The following is a 20,225-nucleotide window of genomic DNA, read 5'->3' as shown; positions in this document are numbered from 1 at the left end:
TCCTCCAGCAGTCTCACACTGCGGAGCTGATTTATGGTTTTGGTGCATGTGGTTCAGCCTGCAAACTGGCATGGTTACACATAAGCTGCCCAGCCAGGCTTGAAGACTCCTCTTTTATCATCTTGCTTGTGTGATATGGGGAAGGTAAGAGGAATAGGGATCAGCTTTAGAAGTCAGAGATTGATGGAGCTGCGACCAGTGTGTCTGCATTCACTGTCTGTGATCTGTCACACGAAAACTTACTGAAATAATTCTTGGCAACAGACAAAATATGCATTTTTCAGGCAATCTAACGTTTGAGAGGCCTTGCTAATAGTGGTTGCCAAGCATGGAGAAGCATCTGTCTGTGGGTCACAAGGCATTTTGCAAGCACAATCTGAGCTTCAGGAGATAAAAGGGAAGAGATTACTTCAGGCCTGATTTTCATAGAGGTTTCATGGAGGTGCCTGGAGAGACTGTAAAAAACATCAAAGTAAATTAAGAGTTTTAACAGCAGTGGGGTTCAGACACCTGACTTGCTATTGCATTTTACAAATCAGTCAAAAAAAAAATAATAAATTTGAACTAAGCAATTTCAGGTGTCTGATGTACTTTATGCTGCACCTGCATTGCTCTACAGTCCATGGAGGGTGTGGGAGGGAAGAAGCTGAATTACAGCCATGCTCTGAATCACTCTCAAGAGGACTTTCTCTGATAGTATGGCCAGTATTGTAATGTTACAGCTCTGCTGATCAAACCAAGGTTCACCTGCCCCAACATCCAGCCACAGGCACGTAAAAGAAGGAGAAGACAAGGCAAGTCTGGAGAGCTGCTTCCCCAGCACATCATCTCCTAGCCAAGGATCACTATTTCAGCCACTTCCTGACTTTGTCATGCTTAACAACCCTTTATGGACTTTTCCTATGTCAATTTGCCGAACTCCACTTCCAACCTATATACTTCATTGGCTTCAGTTGCTTCCTCTGGTGATCCTTTCCCTATTTTTGTAATATAAAGCTGTTTCTCCTTCTATATCTGCAGGCTCCTAGTGTCATTGCATAGTCCTAAGTCCTGGTGTTATACAATAAAATAACAACAAAAATAAAAAGAACCATAATAATCCTTCTTTACTCACCATCTCTGTGCCCTTCGTGATTTTGTACTCTTTGATCATACCTTCCCTTTGTCATCTTTCCCAGTCTAAATGTTCCATATCTATTTAGTCCTGCAATGTACGAAATTGCTTCCTGCACATATAGGGAACAGGTGGTTAAGGCTTAATGCAAGATGCTGTATTTGTCAGTGAGGATACATTCTCCTTCCCTAGTTCTGAAGTACAACCACCTTTGAAATGGTACACAGTAGGTACTGAATTGTGCCTAGTGCCAGGATTGAGCAGGGAGGGGAACATGAAGTGTTTTACTCAGCTAGTTCTGAGGAGGAAATAGGCAAAAAATAATAAGTAAATTCAAGTATACTGAAGTTGATTCCAATTATTATCTGAAATAATTCAGAGGTTTTTCAGGTCCACAATTTGGTTATACTATGATTTTAACATCTCAGCTGTTAAAGTAGCACATGTGGCCCTTCCCTGGCACCCTCTGTCTGTGGTTCATGGACAACCCAGGAAAATCAGTGCTCCCCCATGAGCACCCACAGGCTGCCGTTGGCTTCTCAGGCAAGAACACCCCAGCTGAGAAACAGCTGCCCCCAAGGACACACAGACAGCTTCACAGGGACATAATGAGCATTGCTGAATAGCCAGATATCTCTTTGTGCACACATACATTGACTTGCTCATGTCCAACGTGGCTATTGTTGCTGTTTCACTACCAACTCCGAGCAGCAGCTGTCAAAAAATGAGGTTTGGAGCCTGCAATGAGATTTTTCTCTAGCTACCAAATGCAGAGTTCCTACAGCTGTAGTTGTCTGTATTTGATTTGATGCCTAAAGTGTGTGAATGGTGATTTAGATGACCCAGTCCAAGGGCCTGACTGAGTTGCTGAAACCTAATCTGCCTTTGAGAAACTCTTCTGGCTGTGCTTCTTTGGATGAGGTGCAGCTGCCTATCTGGAACTCACAGATCACAAAAACTCTGTAGATTTTTCAGGGGAAGACACAGATCATGTACTTTCTTTGAAGCCTTTTAGACCAGAAGGTTTGTTAATGCATTCAGGTCTCAGTTCACGATGTCCTTAGTGATCGTAGCTCTCAAAGAGGTCCTTAGGAAATGTAGATTCTCAGCTTTTTGTGCGATCTGTCCAAAAATACATGACAGAGTTAAAATAACCCAAGGCTGGCACCTGCTTCCACAGTGGGGGCATGTTTCCCAGTTGCTCCCCTATGCTCTGGTGCTGTTCTCAGAAGCTGAGTGTGTAAAGCTGCTTGAGAAGAACTTCCTTGAGCAATCTTACATGCTGTCTTTTCCCAACCTATTTCATTTTTTGAAATTGCCTTTCCAACTAGAGGGGAATAATAAAGACTTTTTGAGCCTGGAGAGATAAGTGTTGAAAAGGGGAGAAAGAACAAGGGGAAAAAAGATAGACTATAATAGTGAGTGGTGAAGTATGTCCTTGGAGATGTGGGAGAGCAATGCTGAAGGTGTCTTCTGCTGTTCTCCAATCACTAAGCACTCTACCTACTGAGGTGCTAAGGAAAAGTTTTCTTCCTGATTTTAACTAAAAAGTCATAAATGTCTCCACATTAAACATTCATCAAAACTGGCCTATTCTTCCAAAAAAACACAAACCTGTAAATCTCCTTTTTACAGAATATATGCATTAAAGAACATCATAAAGGTGGTTTTCTAGGTGACCTACAAAGGAAATGGCCCATGTGTGCGAGTGTCCATTCCTCCAGCCAGTGAAACCAGTTACATAAACAGAGCAGTAGGCAAATGACTGAATTATCACAGATTAGCAAGTTACTGCCATTAAATTAATTAAAATTACTATGTTTTATTTTATATTGAAATGTGCTGGAAGCATGCAAGTATCTTCATTTCAGGCTAATGAATAGCAATTTGCTAAGCCACAATAGCTTCATTTCTTGCGGTCATCTTGTCGCCATCCTCTTTTTGAGGAAAAACTGTAATATTTGATGCTGTTTCAGACAGTGACAGGTGACTGCTTCAGTGACATAAATAACATCTGAATGTTCTTGGTGCTTGACTCAAAGCAAACCAAAACATTCTTATGAAATGAATTAGAACATATATATATTTTAATGTTCACAGCCATCAGAAACATGGAAGATGTTTAGAAGAACAAACGGGTGATTTTCTTTCCTGAAGTGCAATGCTCCTTGTGTTTCCTTCCATTCACACACAGGGCCAGTCCAATGGAGATGCAAATATCAAGACCACCACAGAGACTGTCCTTGAGGGTCTCGTATGCCTTCAAGAAAGACTGAGTAGTTTTACTGCAGCCCAAACCATCCACTGCAGCCATCAAGCAGGATTCTCACTGCTTCAGCTGAAGGCTCAGGTGGCACTGAAGTCTTTTGTGATACAATCCAAAGCAGCAGGGACCTCCTAGGATGCAGTCCCAACCCTTAGGTTGGGTTTTTTGAGTGTTTTTCTCTCAAGTTTTATTCATGCACCATCTGTTTGCTGCATGTTTTTTGTTAGAGGTCTCTAATCACCCCATGTAACCTGCCTTCCCCTCTGCCTTTCTGAGCTCTCAAGGACTCAGACCTGAGCAGAAAAGCAATTGTGAGTGATGTGAGCCTGTGCTTCTTGGGACATCCCTCCCAAGAGGGAGTAGCAGAGGTTTGGAGCTAAGTGATCTTAAACATCCCTTTCAACACAAACCATTCTGTGATTCTATGATTTCATTGAATCACTAATGTTTGGAAAGACCTCCAGTATCATCTGGTCCAACCATTGACCCATCACCACCGTGTTCACAGAGCCACGTCCCTCAGTGTCATAACTACTCTTTTCTTGAACACCTCTAGTGATGGTGACTCCATCACTCCCCTGGGCAGCCTATTCCATTTGGCTCTTGGTATTTATTTTACAGTGTAGAAACTGTGCAAAAGTAGGGATACAGCAAGACAATCCTTCCACGGGTATGTGCACGGCACCTCACATGTATTGGGCTTCTCTGTTGAGTTTGGTGGGGATCCTCACACAGAGGGACCACACCAGAGGGCATAGCACGTGTGTCATTTTAGCAGCCTCTTTATTAACAAATGGGTTGGTCATCTTGACTCTACTTGGTGTCTGGGTTTTACTACAGGGCAGCTGTCTGATGAAGAGTATAGCACTACTGGAAGTGCTTCAAGGCTGAAGGAATTAAGGACATTGGCTTGTGCCCAGCATTGAAACAAAGATTGCTGTGGGGCTCAAACCTGTTTTTAACAAGTGAACGTAGCCTGTCAGATCTGGTGAGAGATTAGCAATTTAATTATACAGACCTTGGCTTCCTGCTTTCCACTAAGTGCCTAAAACCCCTCTAAAGAGGCCCATTATGGTGCCTTTTTTTTTTTTTTTTTTGCCTTTTTTTTTTCTCCCCACTTTTACATTAACTAGACATTTCTGAGCAGCAAAAAACACAGGGGTTCCTTTGCAGAGGTCTTGGGGTTTTATAACTAAGTGCCTCCTGATGGATCTGTCAGAATTACCCGGGAGAGCAAAACCTGTCACCCTGGAGCGAGCATTAGCTATATTTCCAGAGGCACTCCCTGCAAGTGCTTTCCATTTGTCCCCTGTTGAACTCATCAAGGAGCATTCAGGCTCCTCTTGGGTGGTTAGAGGACATTTAGAGAGTGAGGCAGCGCTGGCATGCAGGCAGACAGCTATGGGACAGAAAACTTTGGTTGGAGCCTTTGGTCTGAGTGCTGCTTCACATGGGAAAGAGGGAAGAAGATACATCAATTTGCAGAGAAACATGTGATATCCAAACTGCCGAGCTCCCAGAATTCATCTGAAATAGTAGATGGGCTCCACTAGGTACTCACTGATCCACAGGGTTTGGATCCTGTTTTTGCAGCAAAATTCTTGTTAAGGAGCATAGGGCACAGGCACCATGTACTTTTAATAGGTACCAGAAAAGTGGTGATTTCTTGGTCCTCTAAGCATTTGTACGTGGATAGGGGAAAGATCAAATACTGAAGCACCAGGTTGCTGCTGCTGCCAGCAATGTTGGCTGCCTGTTTTACCTGAAATCCTTTAAAAACAAAGCAAGAATATCTACTCTGCAGGCAGCATAGAAGTGCTGTGAGGATGTAATGGAGCATAATCAGTGACAGATTTATCATCTCTATTCCACCCCATAGAGCTGTGGCATGGGGAGGAATTGCTGCTGATTGTTTCAGCAGAGCACTGCCGTAACGGAGACTGTTGTCTCTTCAAGCTATTTCTATGTCATGTTATGCCACGCTTCAATACTGAGAGAGGAGAGGAGAAACTTGGTTTTTTTCATCTGTTATTTGTTCCTTGGGGTCATTTTGGAGATCTCACTTGGGTAAGAGGAGGACATGCAGTAGTGCAGAAGCACTTTTGGAGGTGAGGTGTTACTATCTCCCCATTGCCTATCTTGTATGATCTGATAATATCTCCAGTGGTAAACCAAACTCTAGACTTTGCAACAGAAAATCATTTTCCCATATCATAGTGTTCTGTTGCTTCCAGTTTTCCTCCTGGACCAACATGGGAAATTCAACTAACGCATCTTTTGGTTGTATAGAAGCGCTGGCAACACTTTGGTCTGCAACTGGTGAATTTTGTGATGGTAGAGGACGTGAAAAATATGTCCTCTGGCTCCTCCAAAACTAAATCTCTTCTTAGGACTATCTGCAGTGGCAGGACAGCAGAGTGGCAGAGCCAAAGTGTTCCTTCCCATCTCCCTCTTGTAACTGGCACTCACCAAATCTTTGAGGAGGGGATTCACCCTACTGAGTTGCTGAGGCTCTCTCCAGCAGTCCATGGAGAGAATGTCTGAATGCCCACAGGATGAATGGCCTTGTTTTAGAAGTCCTTGTTGATCTCTGTTGACCATGGAGAACAAAACAAGATCTCCTTAAGCCAAAATAACCCCCTGCACGATGCTCAATGAGCGACCATTTACGGATGCCAGCCATGGTTTGGAGAAGGGAATTCCTAGGAGTATCACAGTCCCTGAGACTTTCCTAAAGACCTGATTCCCCCAACTATGTCATTACCTGACAATACCAGACTTGGCAAGAAAACAGAAGATTTTTTGTCCTTCACAATTATTGGGAAAAGGAGTATGAAGAACTATAGCAAGACTAGGAGCAAAGAGAAAGAACCCAAAAAGTATTCTTTTCTTTTTTTTTTTAATTCTGTATTTGGAGACTTTCTAGTTTTTTTAGGGAAAAAAAAAAAAAATCCTGCTGAGGTCTGATTCATGTTTTTTTAATGCCTCAGAAGTCTGCAGTGTCATTCTCCTAGTTTGGCACCGTAATTCAAAGTGAAACACATAAAGCCAAAAGGAGTGTGTCAAGGAGTTTCTCTAGCTTTCATCATCTTTTTTTTCCTGTGAGCAGATGCCGTCCTTTTTCCACTGAGTAGCAATATGTAAGAAAGAATAGAGGGAAGGGTTTGAGGATAAAATGTTTGAAATGAAAAAGTACATGAGGATGCGGCGCAAGCTCCCGCGGCTCTGCAGACATTCACGGGTGCCAGCTGAGCTCAGGGGCTGTGCACCCCTACCCAAGGTGAGCTGGGAGTGTGGGGGTGAAGGTGGATGCTGGTGCTGGGGGTAATTGGGAGAGGGTTCAGTTCTGGAATTGTGGGTGGACTCTCCCAAAGTTGAAATGCTCTGAGGATGAAGGAAGGGGATAGAGAGGGATGGGGAGGTGAGAACCTCTTCCAAGAGAGGTAGAGACCTCTGAGGCATTCTCTGGCCAGGTTAAGTGAAAAATTGCTTTGCTATGATTGCTTTGAGGTTGCTTTGCAGCTGAGAACTGGGGTTATTTATTCTGGAGGAGAGGGAGTTGAAAGGAAACTCCATCACTCCCTGTAACTACCCAAAAGGAGGTTGCAGTGTGGAGGCTGTTGGTCTCTTTTTCTCAGGTGATAGGATGTGAAGAAATGGCCTCAAGTTGTGACAGGGAGAGGTTTATATTGAACATTCTCTTCTTCACAGACTGTGTGGTCAGGCATTGGAGTGGGCTGCCCAGGGAGGTGGTGGAGTCTCCATCCCTGGGTGTATTTAAGAGACGTGTGGATGTGGACATGCTTTTGTCATGAGATTCTGTAGGTCAGGATGATGCTTGGACTTGATGCTGAAGGTCTTTTCCAATCTAGGTGATCCTATGATTCTATGCACAAAGTCTTTTCAAATTCAAGTGGGGTGCTGAGAGCTGTCAGGAATAGGTTTGTAAGATGTCCTCTCTGATCCCTAATGGTGGTCAGGAGTGCAGGTTTATGCCCCATTCTGTATCTGGAGAAGTTCTCCCACCCGCTGGCTGTTTACTGTGCAGTCTCATAAATAAGAGGGTTAAAATCCCTGCTCTACTTCATCTCTAGACATCTCTACAACATTTTATGTTGTGCATGCTTTAGAAGTAGAGGACATTGGTTCTTTTGGAGTCATCAAGCCTTTACAAGCTGAAATAAATATGTCATGTAGCAGGAAACACTGCAAACGTTGCTAAATGCGCTGTCGTACTGGTGGTGTCCTGTCACTGCCTGGAGGTGATTTCTATGAGCCCTGTGCAAACTGAGATGGAGGAGGAAGGAGGGAAGGCAATGAGAACAGGACACTGGGTGCCATGATCACTTGTTGAGACCTGGGCATGCAGAAAGGTGGGTGGGTGATATAATCCCTCTGCAAACATCAGGGCATTGTGTGGACACCAATGGCATGGAGAGGACAGCTGTTAAGACCACAGAAAGAGGGCACATTTAGATTATATAGGAGGGAGAAATTCTTTACTCAGAGGGTAGTTATGGTGATGGGATGCCCCATTCCTGGAGGTGCTCAAGGCCAGGTTGGGTGAGGCCCTGGGCAGCCTAAGCTGGTGGGTGGCAAGCAACCCACAGCAAGTGATGGGAATTGGATGAGCTTTAAGGTCCCTTCCAACCCAACCACAATAATTCACTGGGGCCCAAGGCCTCATGTGGTGCCAGGTTTTGAAGAAATCCTAACAGCAGAAATATGGGCATGCATCACAAGGGGACTGTAAATATCGTTTGTAATTAACTGGCTTTTCTACAGAGGAGACTTTGTGAAGCACTGCAAAACATGGAACAAAGTTCAGCCTGTCCCTGTTACAAAACTCCAAATTTCCCCTTCCCCAATGCAATGCCAGCAAACAGATGTGCTCTGTGCCTCCTATTTATGCGCTCTGAAGAAATTAACACCCTGTTAAGCTGCACAATGCAGCACATTTATTTTTATTTCATTGTACTGCTGCTTTTCAATGTTAACTCTGTACTATTTCATACTGGAATCAAATCCAAGCTAACACCAAAGACTGATTAAGTCAGTGGCCTAGAAGGCACTAAATTTTATGCAGCAGATATACAGCCTATATCTTAAGATAAAGCAAGATGCAAAGTCCAGCATGTGATCCAGGTCTGTGAAAGAGAGGACAGAGGGAGAAGATTTAACTGCCAAGTACCTGAAGCCAGGGCTGCGATCTGTCTGCAGACCCATTTTAAGGCAATAAACAGCTATATTTATATCTCTTGAATGTGCCTATTATTTCAAGATCTCACCCAAACGAGTGCAAGTGACAAGACAAAGCAGCACTGTAGGGAGACAAAAATGTATAAAAAGCAATTGATCCATTATAGATGCAGGCTCGAGTGAGCTCAGTCTATTTTTAATCATTTTAATAATGCAGCTGATTTGCTGCATCAAGGAGAGAACTTGAAGTGGGATCCCAGCAAGCTGAATAATGGTATCTTGTGACTCAGTGGCATCTGGACATCTCTGGCCACATGCATAGCACAGCAATCTCCTAAGAAACTGGCATCATTGTGGAAGCCTTACCCAGCAGGTCACCTTCAGAAATGGAAGGGCCCAAAGACAAATGGGTGATGCTTTAGTGAAGTGAAGGCAGATTCTAGAATCACAGAATGGCTTGAGTCAGAAAGAACCTCAAAGATCAGTTCCAATCTCTCTGCCATGGGCAGGGTTTCCAACCAGTAGATCAAGTGTTAGATTAGGTTTTCCAGTCTGGCCCTGAACATCTCCAGAGATGGGGCATCCACAATCTCTATGGGCAAAATCCATTGGGACATTGAACGATGAGGCTGAGATAAGTACAATCAGAAAAGAAGACATTTTCTTCGTGTTTTACATGAATTGTGTTGCATACATTGCTGGCCTGGAGACAGATTTGAGTATGTATGGGAGTCTTCATTTCTCCACATTCTCTTTGGCCACAGCCCTATTTCTATGGCTTACACAACCCCGACCCATATGAGTACCACTCGCACAGCTTGTAATTGTAGAAGATAAAAGGACACCACCGTCATCCATCTTCAGTGCCTTGTTTGTCCCTGGGGGAAGTCGGAGAGAAAAGCTGAGGTTTCCCTTCTCTTCCCAAAAGTAGCCTTCAAATGAGAGTGGATGTGAGAAGGGCAGGAGACAGATGCCTTCCAGCCAAAGGATGGCTTTCAGGGCTCTCAGATCATGAAAGCAAAACAATGTCTTCTTTGCTACACTTCTGCTAAAGTGGGCCTCCAGGGAAAGCAGGACCACCCAAAGAGGAGAGAGCAATGTGAAGGGGACAGTAAAAACAGAGAGCAGCAGCCATGCCCAGGAAGGAGATGGGATGCTGGTTGAATACACCAACAATAAAACAGAAATTATAGCTGTGATTTTTAAACACGAAAGCTGAGCACTGCACGGCACCTGGGACTCTTCAGAGGCAGACTCCATCTCACTGACACTAAGCTTGCTTCATAAAACAAACATATACATCCATGCTCAAGGCTGTAAATGGGTTGGAGTGAGTCTTGATGCTAAACCTGCCAGGGCAGCTTGACTACAGTCATCTTTTCCTTTCTTTTTAATACCTCAGGGCTGCTGGTGTTTCCCATCTGGGGACTTTCTTATCAAAACGTTTATCTTGTTGTCATGTGGAAGAGGCATTTTTCCTGTGTTATGGAGTTATGTCAATCCCACTGCAGGCAGGAGGTCAGGAATGGGACTCCCACACTCATTCTTCATCTGATGGTGCTGGCCAGCCCTGGCCTGGCAAAGCTGTCCGCTGCAAGAAATAACTTCTCCATCCCATTAAGAGTGAGAGGATGGACAGAATCAGTACTGCTACAAGTCAAGGTACATTCCTCTCCATGGAGTTCCATCCCTTTAGGAAAAAGAGAAGACTTATAAAGGGAAATAAAGGTGCATAAATCTCTCTTTAGAAATAATTTATTTTTAAAATACCATACGTGCTACAAGAGAGACAAGCAGCTCTTGGTCAGTAGGTCACAATTGTAAGTTGCTTAAGCTATTAATCAGCAACCAGTTACCACCACTTCTACCACTTGAGCATGCATAGACCTTCCATGCAAGTCTGTCAGTAATATCTAAATATCTGGCATCATCATGGAATCTGCATCACTGCTGTATTCCTGGGATCAAAGGTATTTATGGAGAACTTTTTAAAGAAGAGTTTCAGTTGCAAGACTCTGCACTTGCTCATGTTGAACCTCACTCACCATCATTCTGTAGATCTCCTTCAGTTATCCTTCAAGTATCTCTGTTTTCCCAGACCAAAGTTCATCTTACTTACTTAGTAACTTCTCTATATGGACTTCTTTTTTTCTTTTTTCTTTTTAACTTTCAATTATGGTTATTACCCTTCCTTGAGTTCTCGCTATCAACACTGTGTTATTTCTGGAGTAAAGGGATCAGTAGATACTCTTCAAGATGTGAGTGAACACTGGTTTTATTCAGTGGCATGATAAAATTCCCTCTTCTGTTTGCCCCTTGGTAACTGTTAATATTTAATTTGCTTATTCCACCACTACTGAGCAATGAACTGACATTTCATAGAACTACTATAATCTCAATATCTTTCTCCTGAGTGAGCCCAGAACCCATAATTTTATACGTGAAGTTCAGTACATTTTTCCTGCCAAGAACATTACTTCAAGTTTGGCTACATTAAATTTAATTTGCTGCCTTATTGCTCATTCGCTTAGACTCATCATGCCTTGCTGCAGGCCTTTGTCCTTGAATATCATCGTATCACCTGAAAACTGTGCTCCCTCATTGCTCAGATAAAGAAGCGTGTATTCCATCTCAGATGCCTGCAAAAACACAAAAGGACATGTCCTTGGTGTCTTAATTGCACAGTTTTGAGGATCACAGGAATCCTCTTCTGGAGATAGTGAGTGATAAATCAAAGAATCAGTAAGGTCAGACCACTAAGATCATCTAGTCTGACCATCATATCACCTAGTCCAACCATTATAGTCAGAGCTAGATTCCTTCTTTACATGAATTCGTTGCATTTCACCCTGGACATGGCTTTGAGGTTGGACCAGAAGCTGATTTTTAGCCCTTGGTGCAGCATTAAGTTAACACATTCCTTGCAAAAATTATTACCCAGATCTTCAGCTGACACTGAAAATTACTGAAGGATGTTGAGGTTGACTTACAGCTCCCTGAACCATGATGAAGGCAGGTGGTGGCACTCTTGGCCAGCTGGAAGATACTATGATTCACCATCAGCTACAGAGCCAGAGAATTACTGCAGTCCACCTGGAGGATCAGGTGGATGCATTCCTATGCCCAGGGTTTTGTGTGGGAGGAAAGATGAAGCTGGAAGGAGGTTTTCAGAAGTTTGATGTTTCTGTGTCTTCCAAGTTTACCAAGAGGACAAGACCTCTGCCTTCACCATTCCCAGAAAGAATAGATTCATGCTTTGTTGCATCAGATATATTATTTGATCTGAACAGAAGAGAACACAGGGGGGGAGAAAGAAAAGTGTAGTAGCCCAAAATGACTTTTTCAAACTTGATTATTTACAGCAGAGTTCAAAAAAGTTCTTTACTTTTCAGTTAGAAACATGGTTTGCCTGCCTGTGTCTGACTTTCCATTGCATATCACTCCTATTTGCTCTGAAAGACTATGACTTCTTCCTACCAACCAACTACACCATCCCTGAAATTGTCCTAGGAAAACAATTCTGGACCCCAGTGTGTCCCTGAATAACATTTCATCTTTGAAAAAATTCTGAAAGACTTTTGAAAAAAAAATCTCATTTTAGCAAAAATATTCCAAAAGCCTTCGTTTTTCAGCTCTTTTCTGGTATCTTATTCCCAAAAGGCAGAAGAAAACTAGGAAGGAAGTGAGGAGAAAAATGTGGGTGGAGAAGAACATCCTGTTCTGCAGAAATACACTGATGTGTTGTCAGATGGATACTCTGCTTTAAATAGAAGAGGTCTCATTCTTGCAAAGGGCAACATAATAAATTCTCAGGAATTAGCAAAGATGGAAATAATGATTTATCTAATAAACTGTTTGGGTTTACTGCATTAAAGAGTTGACTAAGTCAGAGCTTCTCACTATTACACACAATCTCATTTTTGTGTGCCTATAATACACATGCACGCATGCACAGAGGGTTTAGGAATAATCCCTGGAGAGCTCAGCTAAATTCAGTTTATTGTATTTTGGTGGCTGTTTCCATAAGAGAGGTCATGTGGGGTAAGCCAGGTTAAAATGAGAGTTGGAAGAGAGTCAACAGCATAGATTCAGATGTCCCTGATCCTTGTTATATGTGAAAACATTCTGTTTAGACCCAGTTCTCATTTGTGCTATCCATGAGAATGAGGAGTAGCATCCCTTTTTTTCTCATCTTCTACACATTTTCTGACCATCTCTAAAGACAGTTAATACTCATCAGCAAAAGAATTGCTATGCTGAATATTAAGAGTGGAAGAGCTTAAGAGCTGGTATGTCTCAGAGAGAATCATCTGTCTGATATTTACTTGTATGATAATGGGAATCACAGGCCATTTAAATCTTAATCTGGACAAGAATCTGCAAACCCTTCTACCTCCTTGTCATCACCAGTGCTGCCTTTAGGGCCAAGCGTTTCTAGATTGGCAATCAGGGAAGCCATTATGTATCCTCCAAAGATGTTTTCTTGTGCCTGACACTATCTTCTCCATTGGTTTTGAAATATTAAAATTCATCTTTGTGAGGAGAAAAATGAGCCTGTGTTGGTATCAAAGAATCTGTCATGTGCACACAGTGTTCTGACCCTGGAAGATGTCTCCTGTTTATCTCTGTGACCAATGCAATACAGATACAGGGATAGTCAAGGGAACAAGTGACGTGGCCACTCTGAGTTATTGCCCAGAGAGTTCCCATAGAAAAAGATATTTAATCTCATACTTCAGCGTTTAACACACAGCCTTTGTGCAATCAATGCTGGGTGTGTAAAGGGAAGAAGTGATCGCTCACTCCTCAGTTCCAGTACAGTTCTTGTTGTGATCAGACTGGTTGGACAGTAGTGTCAGTTAGGGCCAGATAAATGCATAATTAAGTCCTAGTGGACCTCTGTTAACTCATATTTACGCAGCTTGAGCACTGCTTGCTGTGGGGCAGAGATGGGAGAATTGCTAAATTACAGCCAACTGTTCTTACACCCAGCAGGTTTTTGTGTAAGCTGTAGATGCTTCCTAGGATAGCTGAATTTCCATGAGTCGGAGGAGATGAAAGTTCACCAGCAGTCAGGTCTTCTTCTGGTGGTTAGACTAGATGACCTTATTGGTCTTTCCAACTTTAATGATTCTATGACTCTCTGATTACGGTTCCCTGAGTTTTGACCACCTCCAGTGTTACACCCATCCAACATATCTCATGCTCATTAAGACAACCCTCTGCTCCAACTGGTGAGCACAGACACTTTGTCAAATCTTTAATGAAAGGGTGGCATGTGCATGATGAACTGTCTTGCTCTGCAGCAAGCACATATTCTGTACCAGGTTTATTTCTGGAGCAACCAACCTATTATCTGATGCAGGGCCTTGTGTAGATGAAAGCTGGTCTACCCAGAAAATGAATTACATGCTCTTCTTTGCTATTGGAACTATCCATCATATCCTGTCCCAAATGGTCTGTCACGTTGTTGTCTAGTAAAACTCTGCCATCAAAGACAGCTACTGTTCAGATGCTGATGCTGGATGTTTGAAAATGTAATTTCAGCTATAACTCTAAGGACATTTAGTTAGAATTTATGACTTGAGGTCCCCCTAAGCTCCACCAACTCCATCCGTCTAACACCTTTGTAAATAATACTCATCTTCAGTTTCTGAATTCTGTAGGGCAGCCTTCTGTGGGTTGTTTGGATTTCTTTCCTGGTGTCTGGAATCCATCACACGCACAATTTCACTCTGAAATTTCATACTGCAAGTACTTATTATACAAATACAAAAGACTTTGGCAGAGTAAAGCAGATACCATGGAAGGTACTTTGGTGAAGCTGGCCCTGTCTAGGATCCTAGGAGACTTCAGTGCCACTTCTTACCATAGCAAGTCCTCCAGTATTTGTCTTGTTTTTGCCTTGGTTTCTGTTCTATTTGGTTGTAAGCCATCATTAATGAAAATCCTTGAAGCATTTCCACTGGATTTAGCTTCGATGGGATCCAGATCCATCCATACTTTACTGCTACTCCACGTACAATGAGAGCTGCAGCCGAGAAATGCTCAGCAAACAGCAATGTCACCTTTCCTCCAGTGACTTAAGTAGGAGCAGATGTGTGCAAGACAACTAAATACATAGGATAAGGCTTTAAATTTTCCACAAATGTATAAAAGGAAGGGTCTTGCCCTGAGAAGAGCTCGGCAACCTCTATGGGGATGCTGCAGAGCTGAGGGGCTGACCAGTGCGAAGATGTCTCAGAGGGGTGCCAGGGAGTCCATGGGGTCCAACCCTGTAGGATTATGTGAGGTTATTCCCCTTTGTACGCAACCCCAGCAGTCACCCAGCACTTACTGTAGCTGACGCCTTGGGGAGTGGGTAAAGGAATCTATTAATACCCTTAAGGAAAAAAAAAAAAAATTAGCATCCAAACAACTTTTGTTTCCTTGTTTTTTACACGTCTGTGCTCTCCCCTGTCACTTGCTACAGAGCAGAGCCTGATATGCTCTGACAAAGAGCCATTGATGATGCGCTTGTGTGAATTGGCCCAGTGCTGGTCACAGCCAACTTCTGCGGGACCTGCTGCCCCCTCTCTACAATACACTCCAGTGTGCCGAGCCATTTGTGAAAGGTCAGAAATGAACAGAGAAATGGACTGGAGTCAAAAACAAGTAGTCCTATAAATATCAGTCATCGTCAAAAGCGGTTTATTCCATTCCTCCCCTCTCTCTCCCTCTGTGTGTCTCTCCCTCCCTCTGTTGTGGTTTCCCAGATATAACTCCATGTTTCTGACTGTGAAGCTCTGAAAAGGAAGCAGCACACACACTGCAGCTTCTGCTTCCATTTTGCACACATGGAATAATCCTCAGTCCCGCAAGCAGGACTGACAGCCGGCACTGAGTCCAGGCATCATCTGCACTCAGATGCTGTGTTTTGATTGCTCGGGTTTTCTTTATCTGTGCGAAACTCATTTGCTGCAGCTTAAGAATTAGCTGTGGCCACACACAGCTTGGACTGGGACTCCTGAGGGCTCTTTTCTGACTTCACAATGACTTTAGCAGCTAAATTAGAGGATATTGAAGTGACGCTGGAGCACCTACTAATGGATGTGTTCGTAAGTAAGCTACAATTTCCTATTTAAAGCAGGATGCTAGCAACCCAGAAGGCAGTATACAAAGTTAATGGTGTGTGCTAAGGTTGCATTGGCTTAATTCCTTCACATCTCCTGATTAGCAATGGATGCAGCGCTAGAAGACTTGTGGTACAGCAAAGCCTTGACTGCAAGTATCAACATGTAAACTGGAATAGCATGAATTCAGGGCAGGATATGCTTTGCTCTGGTTTTGTATATCACCTGCAGTGTTGGTGAAGCATGTGTAAAGGGGGAGAGTTTGGGTCAGAACAGTTGGAGAAACAAAAGGAGTGCACTGACAGAAGTGTTAAGATGTGTAATTGCTTAGCATCAAGTGTCTGGCTTGAGGATTTTGATAGCAGTGAGGTTATGGTTTTTTAGTAGTCTGAGTTTTGGGTTAGTTAGAGATGAAGGAACGAGCACAATAAGTGTTTTCAAAACACAAAGGTTGTTCCTCCTGGCTATGTCACATGCTTTAAAGTATTGCTAATCTGGAATTGCTTCTTTGCAATCATTAAGGAAGTTCCTTAAGATTTCTGAAACATTTCAAAACAGACTCCTGATTTTTCAGACACAGCCTGGCGTTCTTTGCCATAGCCAGAGACAGCTGTGTTTGGGAACTTTTGGGGGTTTTGTGGGAGAAAGACGATGATGAGGGGCTCATCAGGCAATTTATCTCTTTCAGAAAAGGTCATTCCAAGGTATTCTACACATTTAGTTAATTTGAGCTATTATAAGACGGCAAGTGACATTCTGAATTTTCAACAGAGCTCGTTTAATCATCCTTTAAATGAAACGCTTCAGATTTCAAGGTCTACTGATGAGGAATCTCAGGCATCAAACGCAAAAGCAAAGAGCTGGAGAGCTTGGAAGCTTTGCAGCCTGTGGTGCTGGTACAGAGGTGCCCATCTGTGCTGGGGAAGGTAGGGATACAGGCTGCTCTATGCTGCTGTCCCCACACAGCCCTTTGGGAGGTGCTCTATCCCCTTTCCTACAGGTTGCTGAGATGGGAGTAGGGGAAACACCTGGGGACTGTCAAAGCCTCTTTGTTGAGGATGAAATACTAAAATGCTCTCAGGGCAGTAAGATATGAATACAGCAGAAACCTATTACCTTTGTGCATTCAGCTGCTCTCCCCATCTGTGGACACCATGCACTCTAGAGAAAAAGCTGGTATAAACCCCTGTTTACAGAAAAACTAGAGTGTCAGGCTCTGTGGCAAGAAAAGCTGCAATGTCTGCACCTCGTGGCAGCAGCACACTGTGAAAGTTATTGTGTGTGGGAAGTGGATGGGTCTTCCTTTGGGCTACTGCAGTTGCTTTCAGAATAAGCTTGGCACCATGAGGCCTCTTGTGCTATTTGTAGCCTGGCATCACTTTGTCAAGCTGGGTGCTTGAAGCTGAGGAGACCAAAAGCCCCCTCCTCCTTGGGGCAGGTGCCACCAAACAGTGGGTGGTTAAAGGGATTTCATCACTCCAGTCAGTATCTGAGAGACTGCCAGGGTTTAGAAACCTAGGGATGTCTGAGTTGTCTGAGGCCATTGTGAGCCAAAGCTGCATTCCTACACGCATATGGTTGTGTTTGAAGGGCTGGAAAAGCCTCCTGCTCTGCTGGGAGCCACCAAGGAAGTCATAGGGAATCATTCCTTCTCTGGCTTGTTATGTCCCATCATGCACACAGTATCAGATCTATGTCTAGTCTTTGTCCATTCTTATTTCCATGTCTTACTTCCACCCAAGAGTCTTTCTTCTGGTGGGGATTTTTAGTTTAGTTTGTTTTTTTCTTGTAATGAAGGTACAATAGAAAAAATAAGATATGGGCTAAATCATGAAATAGGACAGTAGTCAGGAGGGGACTTTTAAAGATCATCTAGTCCATCTCCCTTGCAATGAACAAGGATGCCAACAGTTAGATCAGATGCTCAGTGCCCAGACCAGCCTGGCTTTGAGTGTCTGCAGGGATGGGACATCTGCCACCTCTTGGGGCAACCCGTGCCAGTGTTTCAGTACTCTTACGGTAACAAACTTTTTTCTCATATCCAATCTCAGACTCCCATCTTTTAGTTTGAAACCATTTCCCTTTGGCCTACCCTGCTGAAGAGTCTGTTTCTGTCTTTGCTGTATCCCCCCTTTAGAAGCTGAAAGGCTAAAAGTCTTCACAGCTGCAAGTGGCCTCAGTCTATGAAATGAATGCCTTTTTTCTCAGGTTGTTTTGAGCTAGTCTCTCAAACGTATAATTCCAGAAACCCAATGACACTTCCCCAGCTGGGACATTGCAGTCACGGCTAAAACTGCTATGAAGGGACATGTGTGTGCCATGCATCATGCAGTGCCATGCTGTGTCAGACCCCCAGCTGGCTCTGGAAGAGCTGGGTGTCTGTACAGCATTGTGCAGGGACACAGAGCCACAGTGTGGGCTCTGTGCTTCCTCATCCCTCTTCTTCCTCTGCAGAGACTGATGCTTTAACGTTCAGCTGTGATAGCTCATCTGGGCTCCATGGCTCACTATCAGGGCTGTGAATCTAATCCAGTCTACAGCAAATCAAAGAAATAACTATTCCCTGATGAGCAATCAAGTTTTCCACTGGCTGGATTCTTCTAAAATCTATCTACTCCCTAAGAACTAAAGCAGAAAGAATTCTGGATAAGTGAGAACTAATATCCCAAATGGGGGATCATTCTGTCAGGCATGATTTTCAGGCTTTACTCATACACTGCCTTGCCTTGTGGCAATGTTTCATCTTAAACCACCTGCCCATTGAATGATGCTAAAATAATATCTACAACTCAGTATGAAGGAAGGGCAAAATATAAAGCCCTGTCTGTTATGGATCATTCTAGTCACCATGTCTGTCGGAGGTTGTTAACTCATTACCAAGGATTTTGCCATTACGAGTAAGACTGATATTTGGGTTAAGAGAATGGGGGCAGACCAACAGGGTTGAACAGGCTACAAGCAGGTAGGCTGCCAGGTGACAGGACCCTCCTGGGAATGATCTCAAAGGTTGTTCTAGCCCATGTACCTTCATCTGTGTCAGGTTTATTGCTGAATGTGTGATCTGTCATGGTAATGTTCCTCTTTCCAAGTCTTTGGTGCTTTCCATTGCTCCAAACCATTCAATTACTTATAAAAGTGGGAATCTGTGGTCTGTGGAGCCTTGTCTTGTCTTTTTTTTTCCTTTGAAGAAACCTAGTTTTAATGTATGTTGGACTGCAGGACCAGTAATCGACTCCCAGATCAGCAAACACCTGATTTAACATCTTGTACCAAACCAGCAAGCCCACTGTAACAGAGTAAAGAGAGAAAGGCTACAGGAAACAACAGATGAGAAGAAACCATTTGTTTCTAAAGAAAAAATCCTTCTGCGACTTAAGCTAACCTACCTTGATACCATTTGTCTTTAGCAGGAATATTGACTGAAGACTATAGGGTTTGGCCAGTTTTTCACTTGACAAGGATTTTAGTTAGTTGGTCCTGCGAAAACTCATCTGGAGTGAATTCAGCCCTATGTGTGCGTATGTGCTTGTGTAAAGATTTGCATCCCCATGGCATGAGCTGCCACATCCTTCCAGGACATCCTGTACTCACCACATTGTCAGCTTGCTATCAGAAAAGCTGCAGTTGATACACTAATGCTTCCTTTCCCCCCAGTATCAAAAAGTGTTGGAGAGCTTTTCTGGTTTCTATGAGACAAGATAAAAGGGAAGCCTCTGACATGACATTTCTTAATTAGCTGTCATCACCAGCAGGCTGCCACCAAGCTGCTGAGTGAGGTGGGACTTGGCTGCCTCTGCAAACCCAGGCAGAGACATGGGGCCAAAGTAGGGAAGCTGTGTGCGGACAGACACAGCAGAGTCTTCGGGTATGTAATGAACAGGGACACCTACAGCTAGATCAGCATCCATCAAATCTATGGGCAACCTGTGCCAGTGCCTCACCACCCTTATTGTAAAAAACTTCTTCCATATATCCAACCCTAATCTCCTTTTTAGGTTTGGAATCATTTTCCCTTATCCTATCACAAGAGACCCTGCTAGAGAGTTTGTCCCCTTATAGCCATCTCCCCCAGTAAATAAATATATGTATAAATATATACATATACACATACAAGTGCTTAAATATTCAGGAGCCTATTCGATAAAAGTGACATTCATGAGGACTTGCTTACTTTGCTTTGGGTGAATACTGCAGTCAAGGCTGAAAGAAAACAACAGATTAGTGATGCTCCAGCCTCCTTCATCACCCTGAGAAACAGCTGCTCTTCTCCCTTCCCACACTGCCAAGTCCTGGCAGAGTTAGCAGCAAAATAACAAGGACATGAAACTTAATCTCTGTTTGTAATATCATAACTTAGTCAAAGAATGTCAGAGGAAAATACCTGGGATGCTGCACGTACTTTGGCTGGGATGCTGCACATACTTCTTCTGCCAGCTCATTATGAACAGGAAATAAGGTCTGACTCAGACTTGTGCCCAGACCAATCTCAAGATGAGTCTCCGAAGGAGCAGGTATCGGACTCTACCCTGTGAGA

General features: G+C 43.4%; 1 protein-coding gene across 3 annotated transcripts in view; it reads left to right on the top strand.

Annotated features, from left to right (window-relative positions):
- FRMD4A (FERM domain containing 4A) overlaps positions 1-20,225 on the top strand; it is a 327,545-nt gene that overhangs the window by 124,000 nt on the left and 183,320 nt on the right. The window contains exon 1 of one of the 3 annotated variants that reach the window (XM_015872815.2): positions 15,346-15,676. The exons of the other annotated variants lie outside the window; for them this stretch is intronic. Within the exon in view, the coding sequence (XP_015728301.1) occupies positions 15,611-15,676 (66 nt within the window). The 5' untranslated portion in view covers positions 15,346-15,610. Of the gene's footprint in view, positions 1-15,345; positions 15,677-20,225 lie in introns of those variants that run through there. 3 annotated transcript variants of the gene reach the window in all.

This window comes from Coturnix japonica, chromosome 1, assembly GCF_001577835.2.
Source record: "Coturnix japonica isolate 7356 chromosome 1, Coturnix japonica 2.1, whole genome shotgun sequence".
Lineage (NCBI taxonomy): Eukaryota > Metazoa > Chordata > Aves > Galliformes > Phasianidae > Coturnix > Coturnix japonica.
The sequence above is the reverse complement of the archived record's forward strand: the minus strand, read 5'-3'. Positions and strand labels throughout refer to the sequence as shown.